Source organism: Anastrepha obliqua, chromosome 3 (genome assembly GCF_027943255.1).
Source record: "Anastrepha obliqua isolate idAnaObli1 chromosome 3, idAnaObli1_1.0, whole genome shotgun sequence".
NCBI classification, from domain to species: domain Eukaryota; kingdom Metazoa; phylum Arthropoda; class Insecta; order Diptera; family Tephritidae; genus Anastrepha; species Anastrepha obliqua.
This window is the reverse complement of record NC_072894.1, coordinates 74573062-74592074: the sequence shown is the minus strand read 5'-3', so window position 1 is coordinate 74592074 and position 19013 is coordinate 74573062. Positions and strand designations below refer to the sequence as shown.

The 19013-nt window shown below is 37.6% G+C and overlaps 2 protein-coding genes across 2 annotated transcripts in view; one reads left to right on the top strand and one right to left on the bottom strand.

The window, feature by feature from the left end:
• The window catches only part of LOC129242997 (uncharacterized), a 153585-nt gene extending 138668 nt beyond the window's left edge, over positions 1 to 14917 (top strand). The window contains exon 4 of the mRNA XM_054880001.1: positions 14741 to 14917. Within this exon, the coding sequence (XP_054735976.1) occupies positions 14741 to 14917 (177 nt within the window). The remainder of the gene's footprint in view (positions 1 to 14740) is intronic.
• LOC129242996 (spermine oxidase) lies at positions 9322 to 11277 on the bottom strand. The gene has a single exon (XM_054880000.1). The coding sequence runs from the start codon at positions 10958 to 10960 to the stop codon at positions 9536 to 9538; it is 1425 nt and encodes a 474-aa protein (XP_054735975.1). The 5' UTR covers positions 10961 to 11277; the 3' UTR covers positions 9322 to 9535.
• Positions 14918 to 19013: the final 4096 nt, after the last annotated feature.

Here is a 19013-nt window from a genome sequence, read left to right as displayed (position 1 = left end):
TATCAGCTATCGGACGATTTTATTAAATGCGGCTTTTGACAAATGCGAATGAGCTGATTTTTTTCACTTTTTTCAAATTAATACATATTTAATATTTTTTGTATGTTATATTCATCATCGTTAGCATTACAGTGATCCTGGTCAGCGGATCCTCTACTACGTCTAACCAGACCTCTTCAATTCAGCATTTACTTGGCCTCCCTCGTCCTCTGCGTCCAACCGGTAGTCCATGGAACGCTATACTTGAACTACGCTGTTTTTGGGCATTCTGAACTTTACACTAGCTTACGCTTCGACTTTTGATGAAACCATCGCTTCTTCTTGATGCATCAATGCACCGATCTCGTCGTCATTATATCTGATTCGATATATTCCGTCATCCAGTCGCAAGGAACCAAAAGCGAAGTGCCTTTTTTTAAATCTCAGTATTCTGTCGGCGCGCCTTAAGTATCCATTTCTCGCTGTTGTGCGATAGTAAAGATTTTACGCGCTTTATCCATTTTCATCTTTTGAGCTCTTGATAATAACCGAGATTTGAATAGTTTGAAGTGAACGAAGAAAGTGTTATTTATCGCGTTTACTTGCTCATTTATTGCTACAGATAAGTCCGCATTCCTACTGATACTTACTAATGAAGTACCTAACTGGTCAACACTCTCTATATACCGTCCGTCGATTTCAATACGAGCATCATCTCTTGTTTTCTTTGCAAAGTGCATATTAAGTTTGGGAAAAATAAATCCATTATTTTTTTGGTAGATGGCTGTAGTGATCGATATTTCCTAAAGTATCGATCAAAAAATTTGAACTTTATGCTCGTTGTCAAAGTGACATTTCCTACCAAAAATATGTTTTTGCTGTTTCTTGTGTGTTCCTTTCAGTTGTGAATTAAAGGGTGTTAACAATGGAAGTCAACAATGAGAAAACTCGGTACATTTTACAGTTTTTCTTTAATAAAGTTGAAGATTCAAGCCGGGCCGCTGAAATTGTGTTCTGGTGTCGATACTGTAACAGCTAAGTATGTGCAATTTTGGTTTCGTCGATTCGGTTCAGGTGTTTTTGATGTTAAAGAAAATGTCGATAATGTCGATCAAATCATAGGAAAAATCGAAGTTGACCGGCGTGTTAGTAGTCATAGCAACGCCCAGGAGTTAAAGATCGACCATAAACAGTTTTAAGCCATTTGCGCAAAAATTTTACGCAAAAATAATGGATTTATTTTTCCAATACCATTCGGATGTGCGCAGACTCGAATCGCCGTGCGTAAAATAGCAAATCATAATTGATAGAAAAAGTATTTTCTAGTAAAGATCACTCCGCGGTAGGCAATGGCAAACACCCAAGTGAAAAAGCCCCTCATAGAAAACCATTTGCAGTTCGGAGTTGGCTTAAAATTGTAGGTTATTCCACTTGGCTCCACGCCACACATAGAAAGAGAAGTTCGGCCAGACATCTAACAGAGAAGTATACGCGCCAAGTATTTATCTATTAATTTTTAATAATGTAAAATTTGAAGACAATAAAACAATAAGCTTGTTGTGGATGTCGTTGCAGTTTATTTATTACAGGCTTGCCTGACTTTCTCCTCTCACTTGCGCTGTACGTCTTGGTCGAGGAGTTCTACCATTGCTGTTTAATGCGCTACCTATTTTAAGGAAAACTTTTTCTGTGATTGAATACCTTAAGCCCGCAGTGATTTTCAAACCCAGGTGGACGAAAGGGTACTAAAACACAAGCCCACCCGACCATGACGGTCTCCTCCATGCCATCCTAGAACGGATCCAGACTAACAGATACGTTTGGCGATCTTCCTCTTAATAGCTCAATCGTGTCTTCATTGCTTTCAACCATTTGCCAATTGTAGATTTTGCAATCGAATTGATGACGACTTCTTCGGTTTCAGTGATCTAAACTACAGGGTTGCTCATATTCGACGGACCCGACGGATTTCTATGACTCTTTGGGCCCATTCCAATCGACGAGGCTTGTCCGCAGGCAACAATCTTTGCATCAATTGAATCTTATACGGGAATAAATGCAAATCAATGCGGATAATTCGTTGTAAAGTGGTCGAAGCAATGCCTAACTGCTGAGAACGGCGATTTGGGATGTCCTTGGCGACGCCTTGGTCGGTTTTGATTTGGCCTCTTTGGATTAGAAAGAGCATCACCAGTCAAAAACCTTTCGTACAAACGTTTAATGGTATTCTTAGAAGGCGCACTTTTCACAATCTTTAATTTTTTACTTGACTTCTTTTGTTGAATGTAAATTGCAACAATTTGGGAGCGCTCGCGTGGCATGTACAGTTCTATGGTAAAAATCTGCTTGGACTGACGCTTTCAACGCGGTATGTCACTAAGCGATCTGACGTCTTTGCCAAAAGATACAGGGTTGTCAGATGGGTCCGTCGAATATTGGCAACCTGGTATACCAACTTGCAGAAACTCAAGCCAATTCTTAATATCCTACACTATACTCTAGTTCCTCATATGTTGGTATTACAGATGTCTGTGATAAAAGTCCCATAGTAAAATGACGGTCTAGCTTTGCTATCCTGAGGCCTATGCTGGGTGGCGCGATACCAGGCATTGTTTTTCTCAGGGCATTCGGCCCAGTATGAAAATGTGAGCATTTCACGTGCTTTACTATAACACTTGATAGGTTTAATATGAACAGTCTTAAAGGAAAATAATTACTTTTTACGTTTTTTTTGCGTCTGGAGTGAAAAATCAGGGCACTTTCAGACATACACTTTCTATATAGTCGGTTCATTTGTGCGCGGCCCTGATCTGGGCTGATGCATTGTATATAAATAGCAACGCAAAAAAACTGATAGCCCACTATTTGCGGCTTCCGGAAAATTTCCGATAACGCATCCTTCGTCATAGCAGGACTAATCCCGATAGATATTCTGGAAAATAAATGAAGTCAGTATGGATAAGACTATCCGAACAAGACGGTAGAGTAAAGCGCAAAGAAATTGCAGCAGAGGAAAATGCGTCATTCGATCACTCACTGGCTGGTGGGAATAGGTCACCTAAGGGTAGATGGACGTATGAGCTAATATCTATCCTTACGACGTAGGTAGAAAGGAACCATGGTGGGTAAACCATAGATTTGGCCCTAACAGTTCCACAAATTGCCGAGTCTGCAGAGAAAAGAAGATGTCGATCACGTCTTGTTCCAATATCCACGCTGTGCTTCCAAAATCTTTAAAATTTTATGCAAAGAAAATATTGTTGATTTTATGCTGAAATCAGCTAATAACTGGGAAAGAATCTGCGTGCATGTAACAGAGACTAATAACAACATAAGATGCGCGGAACTTCGTAGGCGTCAACAATAAATAGAAGCCTTTGAGCTAACCAGCCCCGTGAAGTAATACCTTTTTGGCAGTTCCGCGGAGACAGTAGTGGATAGTGGAGTGTTGTTTAGTAGGTGTAGTTTAGGTGTAGCTGTGAGGCTACAAGTCGGGCGCACTGCTATGCTGGTGTAGCCGTACTCAAGAGAGTTCTTTCTTCACGGGCATCATACCAGAAAAAAAGAAACGTATGTACTCGTATGTAGTATACCTGGTTAAAGTCAGGCTTTCATATGAAAGATGCCAAGAACTCTTTGAGTGGCGGTCCAAAGTTATTGAATACTATCTCCTTATCTTATTTGAATACTTTCCCATGTACTGTACGCTCTACTGTTAACTATAGTTGCATTCCCAGAGGTACGATAACATGACTTTGCATTCCGTTATGACCGTCCACTCCTTCTTATGTAGTATTAATATCTTAGAAAGTGCTAAATTATCGACGCATACTCATATTCCCAGTAATATCCTAAACAGTTCTCTCTAAAATTATGCGTAAATATTGAATTGTATTATCTTCAAGTAAAAAGAGTAAGCAATGTGTTATCAAAGAGATAAAGGTTTTATTAAATTGTTGCTAACATTTGCAATTGGCTGATAACATTTTTTTTTATCTCTTCATTATAATCGCTAGTTTCTAACTAATTGTAATATGAATATGGAAATGCCATAAATTTGATTCAGGTTAGCCTGTTAGCCCTAAATAAAAGTGTTCTCACCACAAGAGATATAAATATATATTCAGATAGCCAATCGGCCCTGAAAGCTTTACAATCGCCTAATATTAACTCGAAGGCAATAAAAGAATGTATCGACGTTCTGACAGAACTCTCACAGTACTTTGTAATATGCCCGATCTTTGTGCCGGGTCACAGAGGTAAAGTAGGCAACTGGAAAGTTGATGAACTAGCGAGATTGGGTACCACATTACCGATTAAATCAGACAAAGCGAACGTACCTATAACTTTAGCAAGCTGTAAGATGCTTACAAACAAACATACTATCAGTGTTGCCAACAGGCTATGGTCTCAGTTCCTGACCTGTGCCACAAGTAGAATGACGTGGTCAGAATGGAACATGAGTCGCACAAACCGGCTGTTGAAACCGAACAGGAAGCACATGAGAAATCTTCTTGCGGTCCTAACAGGGCATTGTCTGATTGGCAGGCATGCCAGTAGATTGGGAGCCCCCCTATTGCAGAAGCTGTAACGACATTAAAGAAGAAGGGACTATAGAACCCTTTCTATGCGGGTGCATGGCTCTGGACAGAAAACGGTTCAGTATTTAAAAAAAAAGTTCCCTGAATAACTTGGCAGAATATAAAAATACCAAGCCTTGGTAGATATATAAAATAAAAAATATAGAAATACTAAGCCTTGGTAGATATATATGAAAGCCACAGGTTGGTTCAACGAAAGTGCAAATAACTAGAATTTTTTTGTATGTCCAAACATTTTCTTGACAAACTATATGTGGTATTGCAACATGGGGTTAAGTAAAGCTAGCACTTGATATTACTGATAGTGTTTAATACTGAATACCTCTGCATGTTAGTAGTTAGGCAGCGTCGCGCCATAACTGTTACTTGGCAACAGAAAAATAATAATAAATAGGAAAATAACATAACCCATTTTAGCGAAAGAAAAAATATTTCTCATCTAATGAATATTACGGAATAGTCTTATATAGTCGCAAAGTACTTGAAGTCAGTGATGGTAAATGATTTTTCGAAAAATCCCTCCACAGCCCAAAAAAATTCCCTACTTTTCCCTACGCTTACAAAAAATGTTCCCTAGAAAATTCCCTACATTTTTTTCTCCTGTGTTAACACTATAATGAGGCACTGGCAACGTCAAAATTGAATTATTTGCTTAAGTTTTGGACTTGGTGCTATTTTGACTCTTTAAAATAAAAACAAATTTTATTTCAAATATATAAAAGTACACATATTTAAAGAAAAGTTCAGCAAAAATACTAAAAATTTGACTCTTTCATTACATTCAGTTCTGTTTAAAACAAGACAAACCTGCATTTCCTGCAGAGCTTCTAATTGCGCGCATCTTTTGGAACTCAAATCTTGACATATGCACTTTACAACTATAGCATTTGGTATGTCCCTAATTAATCTAGATGCAAAGGAATTATGCTGCCCGATCATTACACTGGCACCATCGCTGCAAATACCTTAAATATAATAAACTATTTCATTTGAAATGTTTGCATACTCTGAAAAAATGTATTATACTTTAATTACCAATTATGTTATTGAATGGAATTCCTAGAGATAAAATGGATTCTTGAAACATTCCGTACAGAGCTTCTGCAGTGAAATCAGTTCTTATTGGAAGTATATCCAGCAGCTTCACCACAACCCGCTCGCTTTCCTCGTAGAAAAATCTCACCAGGAGACACATATGCTTATTGAGTTCGATGTCTGTGGTCTCATCGATCATTATGAAAAATTTGTTCACTTTTAATTTTTGTACTAAATTGTCTTTGTCCTCTTTTGCCAATACATTTTCTATTATGCTGGTGCACTTCTTTCTTCCGAGCTCAGAGTCTTGTATTATTTCAGAATCCGGCACGATTTCTTTTAAGAGTGGGATTAAATGGTCCACCATTTGCAGCGCGACATCATGCTCAGCGAAGAACATGCTAAGTTTTATTCCGAAATTTCTGGATCGATTTGGTTTACTCCGATTTTCCTTAAAAAAACTGTTTATTTTAGGTGTCTTTTTTATTGCCTTCACATTTTTTTGGTGATTTTTTTCCGACGTGCTTCTGCAAATCAGACTTGTTGCAGTCCAAAACTATGTCGCGCGCAGGGCATTTACATTTAAATGGATCGTTAGTCACAGCTTCCAACCAGCCACTAAAATTGTCGTCGTCAAGCCACTTGTTATTGAACTTTTGTTTCCCATACTTGCATTGTTTTTCCTGATGTTCCTCCGAAGAGTCAGCCGAAGAAGAGGAGCTCATTTCTGTAAAATATAGGTATGTATTTTAAATATGAAAAAGCTACAACTAAAATAATTCCAAACTTACTTGAAAAAAGAAAAGCACAACTAACAATTGTCACTAACACTTTTCGCGCGAAGAAAAAATCGCGTTAGCGTTAACGAAGAAAAAAGAGGCAATGTTGCCATATTAACGCTTTAATAAGTATCCTACCATAAGGAAAAAAAGTCTTGCATGAAATCTTACTGCGAATTTTCCCGCTATTTTTTAATTTGTTCTGTCCTTCTTAAAAATTCCCTGCATTTACAGAATTTAAAAAAATCTGTGCTTCTTTTCCGTACACCCACATTTGTCGACAAAAATCCCTACATGCAGGGAATTTTCCCTACATTTACCATCACTGCTTGAAGTTAGGCAAAATCCTTTAAATTTTCATACGCCATAGACATAATAGTTGCATTCTTAAACAAAAAAAAATCGCGGCATCTCTACACATTGCTTTAGTATATGGATTCATATACGTGTAATAACTATAACCTTGTTGGTGAATTATAGTTGAAATTCTCGACGCAGAACAAAAACAAATATAACAGGTGCAAACTAAGTACACAACAAACAAGAAAATTATATTGTTATTGTCTTTATTGTTTGCTCAATTACTGATTGTTCATTTTGTACTCTACATACGGCATATCAATTAGGTAGGTGTACACGTATATATTTCATTAAGAGTAGACTGAGTACTGTTCTGCTTCCTATACGAAAGTTTTAGTACTTACATACAAGGCTGTTAGATTACGAAGTTGGGCCATCCGAAGCAAATTTGTGAGAGTAACTTCGACTGCTAGATTACCGGGGTCTCGGCTGCAGAATTCTGTCCGCTCCTTTCACACATATACTCGTCCTTTCAATCGTTGTTCAGAAAGCAACGAAATATCATTAATGTCGGCTGCGTAAATTTTTTTCGGTTATCACCAATACAATCTAAGTTTGTTCTAAACAAACCGTTGTCAAATCACCGCTTACGTCAGCAAATCAGCTGATTCCTTCAACTTCGCTGAAAGCCGGTTAATAGTTTGATATTCTTAACATCTCTACATCCAGTGCATGGTGCATACATACATAAAAGAGTTATATAAATTGTTTACATATTTGCACAGACTTATAAATTCAATTGGGATTTACCAATTCTGTAATAATATTTTATAGGGTATGTGTGAACCCATGAAGATTGAGATTGAATATTTTAGTGCTAATTGTGATGTTTGGTTTTGTTTATAGTGTTGCTTTTCGATGCATAAATGTCACATGTGGGTATTAGAAGTTACGATGGTGACGGTGGTTTTTAACTAGACGATATAGGGTAAAGGGGTACACGGACAATGACTATAACTTTAAAGGCCTAAAATGATTATTCTTTTCTTCATAGGAATGAGCTAAAATGTTATTTAGGTTATGGACTGATGAAAAAATCTGGTTGTGATCAATTCAAAGCTAAATTTAAATTTTTAAGTGAACGAATGTGGTTTCTCTCAAATGACTTTTGTCGCAGCTGCAGGAACGAGCCGTATTGTGTTGAACACTTCCTCTGCTAAGGTCCGGCTCTTACCAGAACGCGATATCGCTGGTTTAACTCTTACTTCTTTGGAAGTCTGACAGAAATCTGCAACCATCCACGTTGCAAATTAAACAAAGAACTTGAGTCCAATGGGCCTTTACCCCTATGGAGAGTGGCAACCACCGTAACCTACGTGAACAAATGAAAGATGACATCAGAACGTCGTATGAAAATTCGAAAAAATTTAATGACGGGATGAAATATTCTTCAAAATTCATTTTCATCTCTTTGTTAAAAATTCGTTCCAATAAATCCTGTAGTTATGAATAACTCTATTGTAAGGAAGAAGTTTCATTTGAAGAATGCAACGAAAGAACCAAGCAAAAGAAAAGCTTACGATATTCAACAGAGCTTTAAAGCTTTAGAACGGATAGATGCGTCTACAACAGTGAGTTTGAATTTATTATCATATAAAAAAATTATCTAAAAAGAGCGCTAATTTTTATCGAATCGAACAAATCTTCCTTACTCACTGATCGAAACTTATTGCTTCGCACGGCTGTTTCTCTGCTGCTAATACGAATACCACTTTTTCAACAATGGCGATGTTTAGGATTTTTGTCTAGAGTACAGTTCGCTTTAAACTTTCTTTACCACTCTTATGCCTGAGCTTTCGATATTGTAGAGATGCTGTACGCTACCAGTAATATTTGCCCCCGAATATGAGTGCTAAGCACCACAGTTCTTTCAGATGAGAAATTTTCGACCATCCTTTTTGTTTCGGGCTATTAAAAAAAAGACATGTACAAATGTGTGTTCTTTCAGTTTTCACTATATTTATTTCAAATACGGATCTTAAAAATTATATGTGAAAAGTGATGTCATTTAAATGCCCACCATAAGCACCTCTACTGGTAAAGTTCGCCAAACACTCGATCCATGAATACCTAATTGTTGAGCGCGTCGCGATGTCGAGGTTGAACGTTCTTCAGCAGCACTTTCCGATACAGCAGCGATATTCTGAACAGAGCGTCCAGGTTTTGGTCTGCCAGTTATTTTTCTATCCTCGGAAAAACCAGTTTCTTGATTTTTTTCAGCAGCCTTTGAATTATCGACTCATTCGGTCGATTATTTCCACAAAAAAAAAATCTCGAATTTTGCGATATGTTGCTCTTAAAGATCGACCCTTTTCATAATAAGTTTCAATAATTTTAACGAGTTGCTCTATCGCGTAAAATTGTACATCTCTCTACTTGAATAACAAAGAAGACATAGAAAAGTTACAGTCTAGGAATTATTCATTGTTGACATCTAGGCGTTACTTTTGAGATACCCTTTCTTAGTTCAAATCCGTCATTTCGAGTCATTAGTTTCATGAAAACAACAGAAGATTATGAATGTTTGTACTATTAATCTGTGGAAAAAATTAACCAACTTTAAAATGTTTATCAAATTAAATTTTACATATTTATTATTACTATTCAATTAGCTAACCAAGTGTAGCATTTTTTTAGCTTCTCTGGCTCAAAGCAAACATCAAATGCAACACATAATAAAAATGTAAGCTCATAAACTTTTTTCATGCAATAAACTTAAAGCCCTCAACATCTATAATATCATTATAAAACCGCCTTCGTAGTAACTCTAAAACACCCTTTTTACAGTTGCGCCGTATAGCCCAGATAGTAGGCAGTTAAGCGCTCCGCTTCACGCCATCCACTCTCCACCGCACCGTGCACCGTCGAATAGAAGTGTGAATGCGTTGCTTCACCGGCAAATTGTAGCAGTGGCTTTCCGTCTTTCTCATCAATGAGCGGCGCAGCTAAATCTCCATTGCTTGCGCGAAGCTCTTCTGTATACATCGAATGGAATGAGTAACTGCCGCGGAAATTGGGATTAATGTGCCAATGCGTTCGTAAAAATTTCACCGGCTCAGGCACTTCAAATGTGAAAAACTTCTCGAAAAGCCATAGTAAAGCTTTGAGCACCTCTGCTTCGGGTAGTGTTTCCATGTGACGCGCATGTGGGCCAATTATCCAGCCTTGTAGTATGCGTGGCTGGTAAGAGACGCGATAAAAGCCGAAAACACTTTCCAACCAAAAGTAGTCAGAGTTTCGTAGTTCTGCCAAATCCTCTTCACGCCATAGAAAACAAAAGCCCGACCAATCAGTTGGCCGAAAAGGTTCCTTAAATTCTATGAAAAACTTATCAACTGTTCCCAATTTGAGACCGTCAATAGCACGACACTTGGCAGGTGGCAACGCAGGTGTGAACATTTGCTGATGCCTTTCCTTAAGCACGCCCAGCGATACAGTACATATAACATGGTCTGCTTCGATCAGTTCACCATTCCAAAGGCGTATTTGCACACCCGCTTTCGAATTTTTCCATTCAATGTTTTGGACGCGGGAATTATACTGAATACGCTTCTCGAGTAGTCCAAAACCTTCCGCATTTTTAGCTCTCATTAGGAATTGCAAAAAGGAGCGGAAACCTTTATCTTTCCAATTGAGTAGCAATTCACCTTCACATATCCAATACTCAAGGTGACCCCGACCAGAAACTTCGAATAGATGATCGGATGCCTCTATTGAACTTTCGAATTTCTTGTAATTCTCTAAAAATTCACGCGCCACAGTCCTATCGATCTCCGGTGATTGCTGCAGATCGTGCCAAAATGCTTCTGTGAGATATGTGCCCAAAGAACCTTCGAAGTCTTTCAAACCTTCTTGGCGTGCTGGTATTAAATTAAAAGCCACCGATTTGAGCGTATCAGCGACTGTTTCGGAGAGCACTTCCTTATTGGAACGCACGCATTTGTAGTCATCATAGATTGGGCCAGTCCGCTGTAGCATATCTGAATCTTTCACCAACTGAAAGATTACATTACCCTTTTCACCGTGACACCATTGCGCACCCAAATCGACCACATTATCCGCAAAGGGTATGGTGTGTATGCGCCCACCAATACGGTTTTCGGCTTCAAGTAGTAATACATTTCCAAAGCCAGATTGTAAGAGTCGTGTCGCTGCAGCTATACCCGCTGCACCAGCACCGATAACAACAATTCTTGCCGATTTCATGACGTTCTCTTTAGTTGTCACTTCGCTTGGTCGCTCACAAATATTCTTGTGCTTAAAGCCGTTGCTATGTGTGATGTTGTGGTTGTCAATTTCTTCAACACAATTATGTGAAATTAACACTTTTAACACTTCATGTGTTGGCACTGTATTCAAACTATTTTTGTTATTGCTTGCTGTTCGTTGAAAGAGCGAGTGGTAGCGTAACAACCTTCGAAAACGTTTCACTAATTCAGCACTTGCTGAGCAACTGACTCTTAGTAGTGTTGCTTGGTCACTAAAGTAGTCATCAGCAGCTATGGCGCTCACGTGGCTGATAGCAGAGAGCGGCTGAAAGAGCATTAAATGCGCGCAATGCTTATAATGAGTATTACATAGATAGCGAGTATTAAGCGGCTGTAGAGCGCACAGACGTATACACGCCATAATCAAAAAATCACTGAAATAGTTTTTATTGAAAATACAAATATCTCTACTTTCGTTTAGTGTTGTGTTTTTTGACATTGAAGATTTATGTTTGCTATGTCTATGAATATTTATTTAGATGATAGCGTTGTTTATAAATATCTCTATAAAGACAATCAAGTTTCCTAAACTTATTGCATCTATGAAGATATTAGCTTGCTGAAATACATATGCTATCTGTGAGTCAATCAATGCCTATTTTTTCTCTCTTTGTTTACTATTAACCATATACTGGTATTGACGCTAGCAAAGTCAACGTCCAGTCATTGGACTATGCAATTTTTTTTCATGCGCTCTTAAATAATAGTTTTTTTATTCACACATTTGTACCGACGTACGTACATACGTGCCCTATGCCTCACGGTGGAGCGGAAGGAATAATTATACATAAATGCATACAAATATAATAATATACGGTTCCCCTCTCATACTCCCAGCCTGAGTAGGCTTTCAATCCATCTTCTTCTGGCCTAAGTTAAGTTCTTTTATTTGACCATCATTAGCAACAGTTTTTTATTTTATTTGTCCATCATTTCCATCAGTTTTACTAATTAATTTTTCGCAACTTGAGAATTTTTGGAGTTAATCCAGTTTTTTCAAATATTGTAACGGGTGGTTAAGTTTCAAGGGCCGGTGTTGATTTTGAATAAAATACATTTTTTTAAGAAATTATTATCATTTCTCATTAGTATGATAATATTGGTATAGCTCAATCACGTGTGGAACAAAATATTGGCCAAATGGCCGCAGCAGCCTCGGCGGCACACCTTCAAACACCACCAAATGCAAATAATTCCTTATCTAAAGGGTGGTTAAGTTTTAAAGGCCGGTGTTGATTTTGAATAAATATAATTTTTTGTTTAATTATTGTCATTTCTCTTCATTATGATAATATTGGTATAGTTCAATTACGTATGGAACAAAATACCGGGCAAATGGCCGCCGCGGTCTCTGCTTCAAACCTCCATCCGATCGTCCAAATTTTCGATTACGCTGAGGCATAATTGAGGTTCTATACCGTTAATGTGCTGAATTATCTCACCCTTTAATTCTTGAATTGTTGCTGGTTAATCGATGTAAACCTTTTCTTTCAAATAACCCCAAAGAAAGGAATCCAACGGTGTCAAATCACATAATCTTGGCGGCCAATTGACATCGCCGCGACGTGAGATTATTCGGCCATCAAATTTTTCGCGCAAAAGAGCCATTGTTTCGTTAGCTGTGTGACAAGTGGCCCCGTCCTGTTGAAACTACATATCGTTCACATCCATATCTTCCAATTCGGGCCATAAAAAGTTCGTTATCATCTCACGATAGCGAATACTATTCACAGTAACTGCCTGACCGGCCAAATTTTGGAAAAAATACGGCCCAATGATGCCGCCGGCCCATAAACTGCATCAAACAGTCACTCTTTGTGGGTGCATTGGTTTTTCGGCAATCACTCTTGGATTATCATTCGCCCAAATGTGGCAATTCTGCTTATTGACGAATCCACTGAGGTGAAAATGTGCCTCATCACTGAAGATTAATTTCATTCGAAAATTGGTCATTCACTGTTGCCATTTCCTGCCTGACCATTTCCATTCTGACCATTGACGACGTTTGAAGTGGTCAAGAGACTGTAGTTCTTGAGTCAACTGCACCTTGTAAGCGTGTGAATGCAAGTCTTTATGCATAATGTTGGGCACGACGCCCAGTTGAGGTGGACGGCTCTGCAACCACACTATCGCGAACAGCAGCATGCACTGGTGTTTTCACATCTCCTATTGACCCGGTTTCCTCAAACTTTTGCACAATTTTTCCGATTGCACGCACATTGGGACAAAGTGCGCGATTTTGATTTGAACGCCGATTTCGATTTCATAATAAGCCTGAATAACATTAACGCGTTGCTCGATTGTGTATCTTTCCATGGTTCAAATTGAGTTAGTTTGAAATTAAAAAATGTCAAATGAAATGCAGAAAAAAACTTGACGCTTAGGTGTGGTTTACATTCAAAATCGGCCATTGAAATTCACTTTCTAAATTTTAACTTAGTACTTTCTAGAGTTTTCTTAAAGATTTAGAAAGTCTCAGTATCCTTCGTTTCGTTTTTACATCCGTAACCCTTTACATACATTTTAAAAATGCCTGAGGAAATTTTAGTTGCCAAATATTTCAAAGCTAAATTTTAAATGAGTCTATGTATGTAGGTATAACTTGTCTATGCTAAATACAGACATTAAAATAAAAATCTAGTTGGATTAGTTTTAATAAAACAATGTTTCTTGTATTTTACTGTGACGTAATTAACTTTACATTCAATTACACTATCATACAAACATTTTCTTAAAAGGTGGTACTTCGTTAAAAAAGTGCTAAAAGCACCAATTTAGGTTCGTTTTTGATACATATCTCAAATATTTATATTCTAGGTCTACCTAAGAAATGTGTGTAGGTGAAATGGTTGAAGTACCACTCTGGCACTCTCCAAGTAGCAATAAAGCACCGTTTTAATACCATTATTAGACCTTTAACAGGAAGATATCTACAGTCAGCCAGAGCTGTTGATGTAATGGAGAAGATTGACCGGATTTTGGTTGGCACACTGCCTCAGGCTGTCGAAGAAAGTGTGCTGATATCCCGTTAATAGGTTCCCTGGACTTATGTCTTGATCTCTATCTGGGATCAAAACATCTTACTTCCTACCGCAGCTAACGAAAGGCACCCGATTGTCCACTGGCATCGAGAACAGTGCGCACCGCTCCGACAACTGGTGGTATGTCTGACAGTGGCCAGTGTTTTCTTTCCAAAAAGGCTTACTATTCTTGACTTCACTTTTAGAATTTTGTTTATAAAATCTTTTACCGAGCTATTTTAAAGAAATCAGTTGCGCATTTTTTAAATGCCAAATGTACTTTAAATAAATAATAAATAGAATAACAAAAGTGATAATAAAAAATAACAAAAATATTGAATAATTTTTACGTCCGGACACCCCATAATCTTCATCTGATTTCATATTTATACAATTTACTCCTTTTTAAAGAAGCAAAATATATTTCCTCTGAATATCCAATTCTTATCCACGAAAACTTTTATGCATATCTGGCTTTCTTTATTATGAAAATTGCTGCACTGAACTTCAAGGAGTTCTTCTCACCGCATTATTTGTTTCATATGCATTAGAAAGCTTAACTTTTTTACTCAGTCCACTATGGGGAGATATTCGCCATTGCACATAAAACTTTGACAGAACTTCACAAATATTTAAATATTATATTATAAAAAACATAAAATTCTAATCATTTAACCTGATTTCCTCTATTTTCACAGAATATTCCGACATACCCTGAATTCGCGAATGATTTGCTCTTTTGGTTGCGTGATCGTTTGGAGGTCGCTGAAGATGACATATATGGGCTGCTCAGTGCACGTACCATCTTACTATGCACGGCTAATGGCATTTGTATCCCGGACGATAAAATTGGTGACCTCTGCTGTCCTTTCTAACATAAATAAAATTAGTCATGATATGTGTAAATGATGAAAGATTAGACAAAAAAAAAAAAAAACAACGAAAAAAAAAATATTATTCAGTTGGAATGCGTCCATTCTTTACAAATACTTATATATATTGAAGTTATTAGTTCTTCAAAAAGTGCCCAAAAGACGTTGATGGAAATGTATTTTAGTTTCCTCTATCTGCTGCCTCTATTGCTAATGAAAAATTCAGGCTCATACTTGCCTTGTATGGACCACTTTGTACTTCAACTGATTTGAGTTCGTTTTGTTTGTAAGGTTGTCATTCCTACCAAATTATAACGCCATTGCTTGACATTTATAAAAGTTACGCCGTCTTGGGTAATCTGCACCTGTTTTAGATTTTTTACAATTTTAATAGTGGATCTGAGTTTACAAGAACGAGTCTGTATTAAATTGTGCGTTAAAAACACGCTGTAGATTCAATTGGGTGAAAGCCTTACAAATATGTGAAAACTATTTCGGTAATGATATCCTAAAGAAAACAGCCAAAGTGAAAGAGAAATGGACTTGAACATTGCTTATGGATCCGTTCAGGACATTATAATTAATAATTTGGCTTTGCGTCGAGTTGCTGCAAAGTTGGGTAAACAACTCACGCGAAGTGCATCATAATTACGCTCCGTCGCACAGTGCCGTCGTTATCCGTGAATTTTTGATCATACCATCAAACACAACGAATATCATCCAAAAGTCATAGAACCCACCTGATATGGCTCCTTGCAATTTTTTTCTGTTCGATCGAGTCAATCACAACGAAGAATGCGTTTTAACAGCCGAAAGGAAGTAATGGAAATGAAAAAAATCGAAATCGAATCGTTGCAGTTGATGTAGAGTACTTTGAAGGAGGAATTAATTACTAATTACTTTTGAGGAATAAATTTGTATTTTGAATTTACTGAATACTTTCCGGGAACTTTTGGATAAAAGTGGTAGAATTGCTTACATGTAAATATGCATGTAGATATTGCTTAAAAAGCTGCTGCAAGGAGAAGTCTGGTGGGGTCAAATCGCACGAATCGCGAGCCTATTCTGTCTTTCCGTGAGATGTAGCCACTCACTTAAATCGTTCATAATAAAGATTTGTCGTTTGCATGTGCCGCCATGATGATTTGAAATCAGTATTTGAACTGTAAATTAAAAAAAAAAATTACAAACACAAACAAAGCGTTTAAGTCATTAATCTGGTTCAATCAGAAATTCCTATGCATGTACTTAAGTTCAAGCTTTATAACTCATAATACTTATAGTATTTTTTGTACAAAAATAAATGTATAGAAATAAGAGAAAATTTTCCCATCTGACGGATATTTCTACAGGGTTTGATTGAAAAGTAATGATCATTATTTTTTTAAGCAGTTTTATTAAACCTTTTGGCTTATACAACTAATATTCTTTAAAATGGGACCCTTGAGTGTCAGTACACCGCTGGTAGCGGTCCTTCCACTGCAGGAAAAAATTTTTAAACTCATTCGCCGGAATCGCGTTCAATGGCTGTCACAGTTTTTTGGATCGCCTCGATGGAGTTGAAACGCCTCCCCTTCAGCTTTCTTTTCAGGCGCGGGAACAGGAAGCAGTCCGGAGGGGACAGGTCTGGGCAGTAGGGAGGGTGGGGAAGGGATGGAACCCCCATCTTGGCCAATGCAGAGGTACAGAGGAAGGCGGTGTGCGCCGGCGCATTCTCGTGATTAAGGGTCCAATTGTTGACGAGGTCGGGCCGAACCCGGGCGACGCGGTTTTTCAGCCGAAGGAGCATTTCTTTGTAAAATGCCGCATTTACAGTGCTTCCTGGAGGTACAAAATTTGATCGAGTAACGTTGCTCCAACGATCGCTGCATTTTCGCCACTGCAAAATCCTAACACACTTTTAAAACAGCTTTCACGTGCGGAGCGATGTTGACTGCACCGCTGTTATCAGCGAACTGGGACCGGTTTCTAGTGGAAGGGGAAGGTCCAACGATCATTTTCCACCACCAGCCGATTCGGTTGATCGCTTGGCAGACGATCCGTGCGGGAAGGCTCATTACTTTTCAATCAAACCCTGTTTATGTAAATTTATGTAAAAGCATTTAAATTAAAGAATGTATCCATATATGAACTAGCTGCTCTATAGAGATCCAAAACACAAATTTTCAAGATTTTTTTTAATAAGTTTATAATATTTGTTTTTTAATCTATATATATAAAAATTAAGCGTAAAAAAAGTGTGCATTTGTCCAGGGTAATCTCAGCAACGCGTGTAAGGAAAACAATGAAAGTTTCACATATTGTTGGTGCTGCTTTGGCAAAGGTTTCTGTGCAGTTTGGTTGAAATCCGATAACGCGTGTGTGTGCGGTACGTCGGTTAAGTGAGTGTGTTTTTGTTATTTGCCGCACGTATTTTTTGTACCGCACATAGCATTCATTAGAATTGTATACATTTTGGTCGTGTGTGTCTTTGCCGATTATTATGAAATTTGGTATATATATATATTTTTCCACGGAGAAGGTTAGTATAATATGCTTATTGATTCCACTCGCCACTAGGTGGCGCTGCCGAAGGCCAAAACGAGGACCCGGGTAATCCTAGGATGTGTTTTTACATTGTGGGTATCAAATCAAAGCTACTGATGAGTGCTTTAATACAGAGTACATTTTAGATCTCTGAGTGACCAGGGTCTCGAGATATAGCCGAAAAGGTGGACCAAGGTACCCTTGGATGTGTTTGTATAATATGGGTATCAGATGGAAGCTGTTGACGAAAGCTTTTAAGTGAAGTAATTTTTACTGCCCGTTTCCGGGATAAAGAAAGGAGATGGAGCTGGAGATGGAGCTGGAGATGGAAGAGGAGAAGGAATAGCTACAGTAAGAGGAAGAGGAAGACCACTTATTATTAAAAATTAAAAAAAAAATTCTAAAAAACTTTTAAAATGTTACATATCCGCTTATTATATTATATAAACGTTAATCTGAAGTCAGTTATAGTGAAAAATTCATTGTATCATTGCCGGCGTGATTGGTGATCGTTTCCTTAATTTTTTGCAGAAAGGTTATGCTAATATGAGATATTACCTATATCATTCATATATTTACGTATTACCTGTGTACTCACAAATATACGGTTGAAGCAAATATATGTCAGTTTTTTTACTTCGCCTGGAAAAGGTTATATAAATTTAAGAAAAGTAAATAGAACTTATTTTATATCAGACTTCACGCAAAAAAGTCATTTGCATCTGAAAACATAGCTGGGTTAAAGCGGGGGGAATAGAAAAGTTCTCTTCTCCTTCTCCGCTTTTTCACACACGTAATTGTATGGGATGAGTGAGTAAAAATGAAATGTTTGGTCGTGCCTTAGTGCTGCTGGCAGGTGATTTTAGACAAACACTGCATGTTATTCCTCGAGCAACAGTAGCAGATGAATTGGCTGCATGTTTGAAATCATCAAATTCTGTGGAGACATGTTCAAACACTCAAACTAACTACAAATGTACGTGTTCTTATGCAAAATGATCCATCAGCTGCTAAATTTTCACAGCAATTATTGGATATTGGAAATGGCAAAGTTCCTGTCGATAATTTAACTGGCTTAATAACTTCACAACCAAACTTTTGTCAAATAAGTCAAACGAAAGAACAGTTAATTCAAAGTATTTTCCCAAATTTGCCTCAAAATTACAAAAATCATGATTGGCTTAGTAAACGAGCCATCATGGCTGGCAAAAATAAAGATGTGAATGAAATGAATGCGGCTATTTTGGCTAACATACCAAGTCCAGAACAAACATATCGATCCCTTGACACTGTTGCAAATCAAGATGATATTGTAAATTATCCCACTGAATTTTTGAATTGCCTTGATTTACCTGGATTACCGCCACACATGCTAAACTTGAAAATAGGAGCACCGATTATTATGTTGAGAAACATAAATCAACCACGACTATGTAATGACACTCGATTAACAGTTAAGAGATTGATGAATAACGTCATTGAAGCAACAGTTTTGAATGGAAAATACTCTGGTGAAGACGTTTTAATACCGCGAATACCAATGATACCATCGGATATGCCGTTTGAATTCAAA

What these genes read in the sequence shown, in the direction of transcription:
- LOC129242996 (XM_054880000.1), bottom strand. Translation starts at nt 10,960, where the DNA reads ATGAAATCGGCAAGAATTGTTGTTATCGGTGCTGGTGCAGCGGGTATA.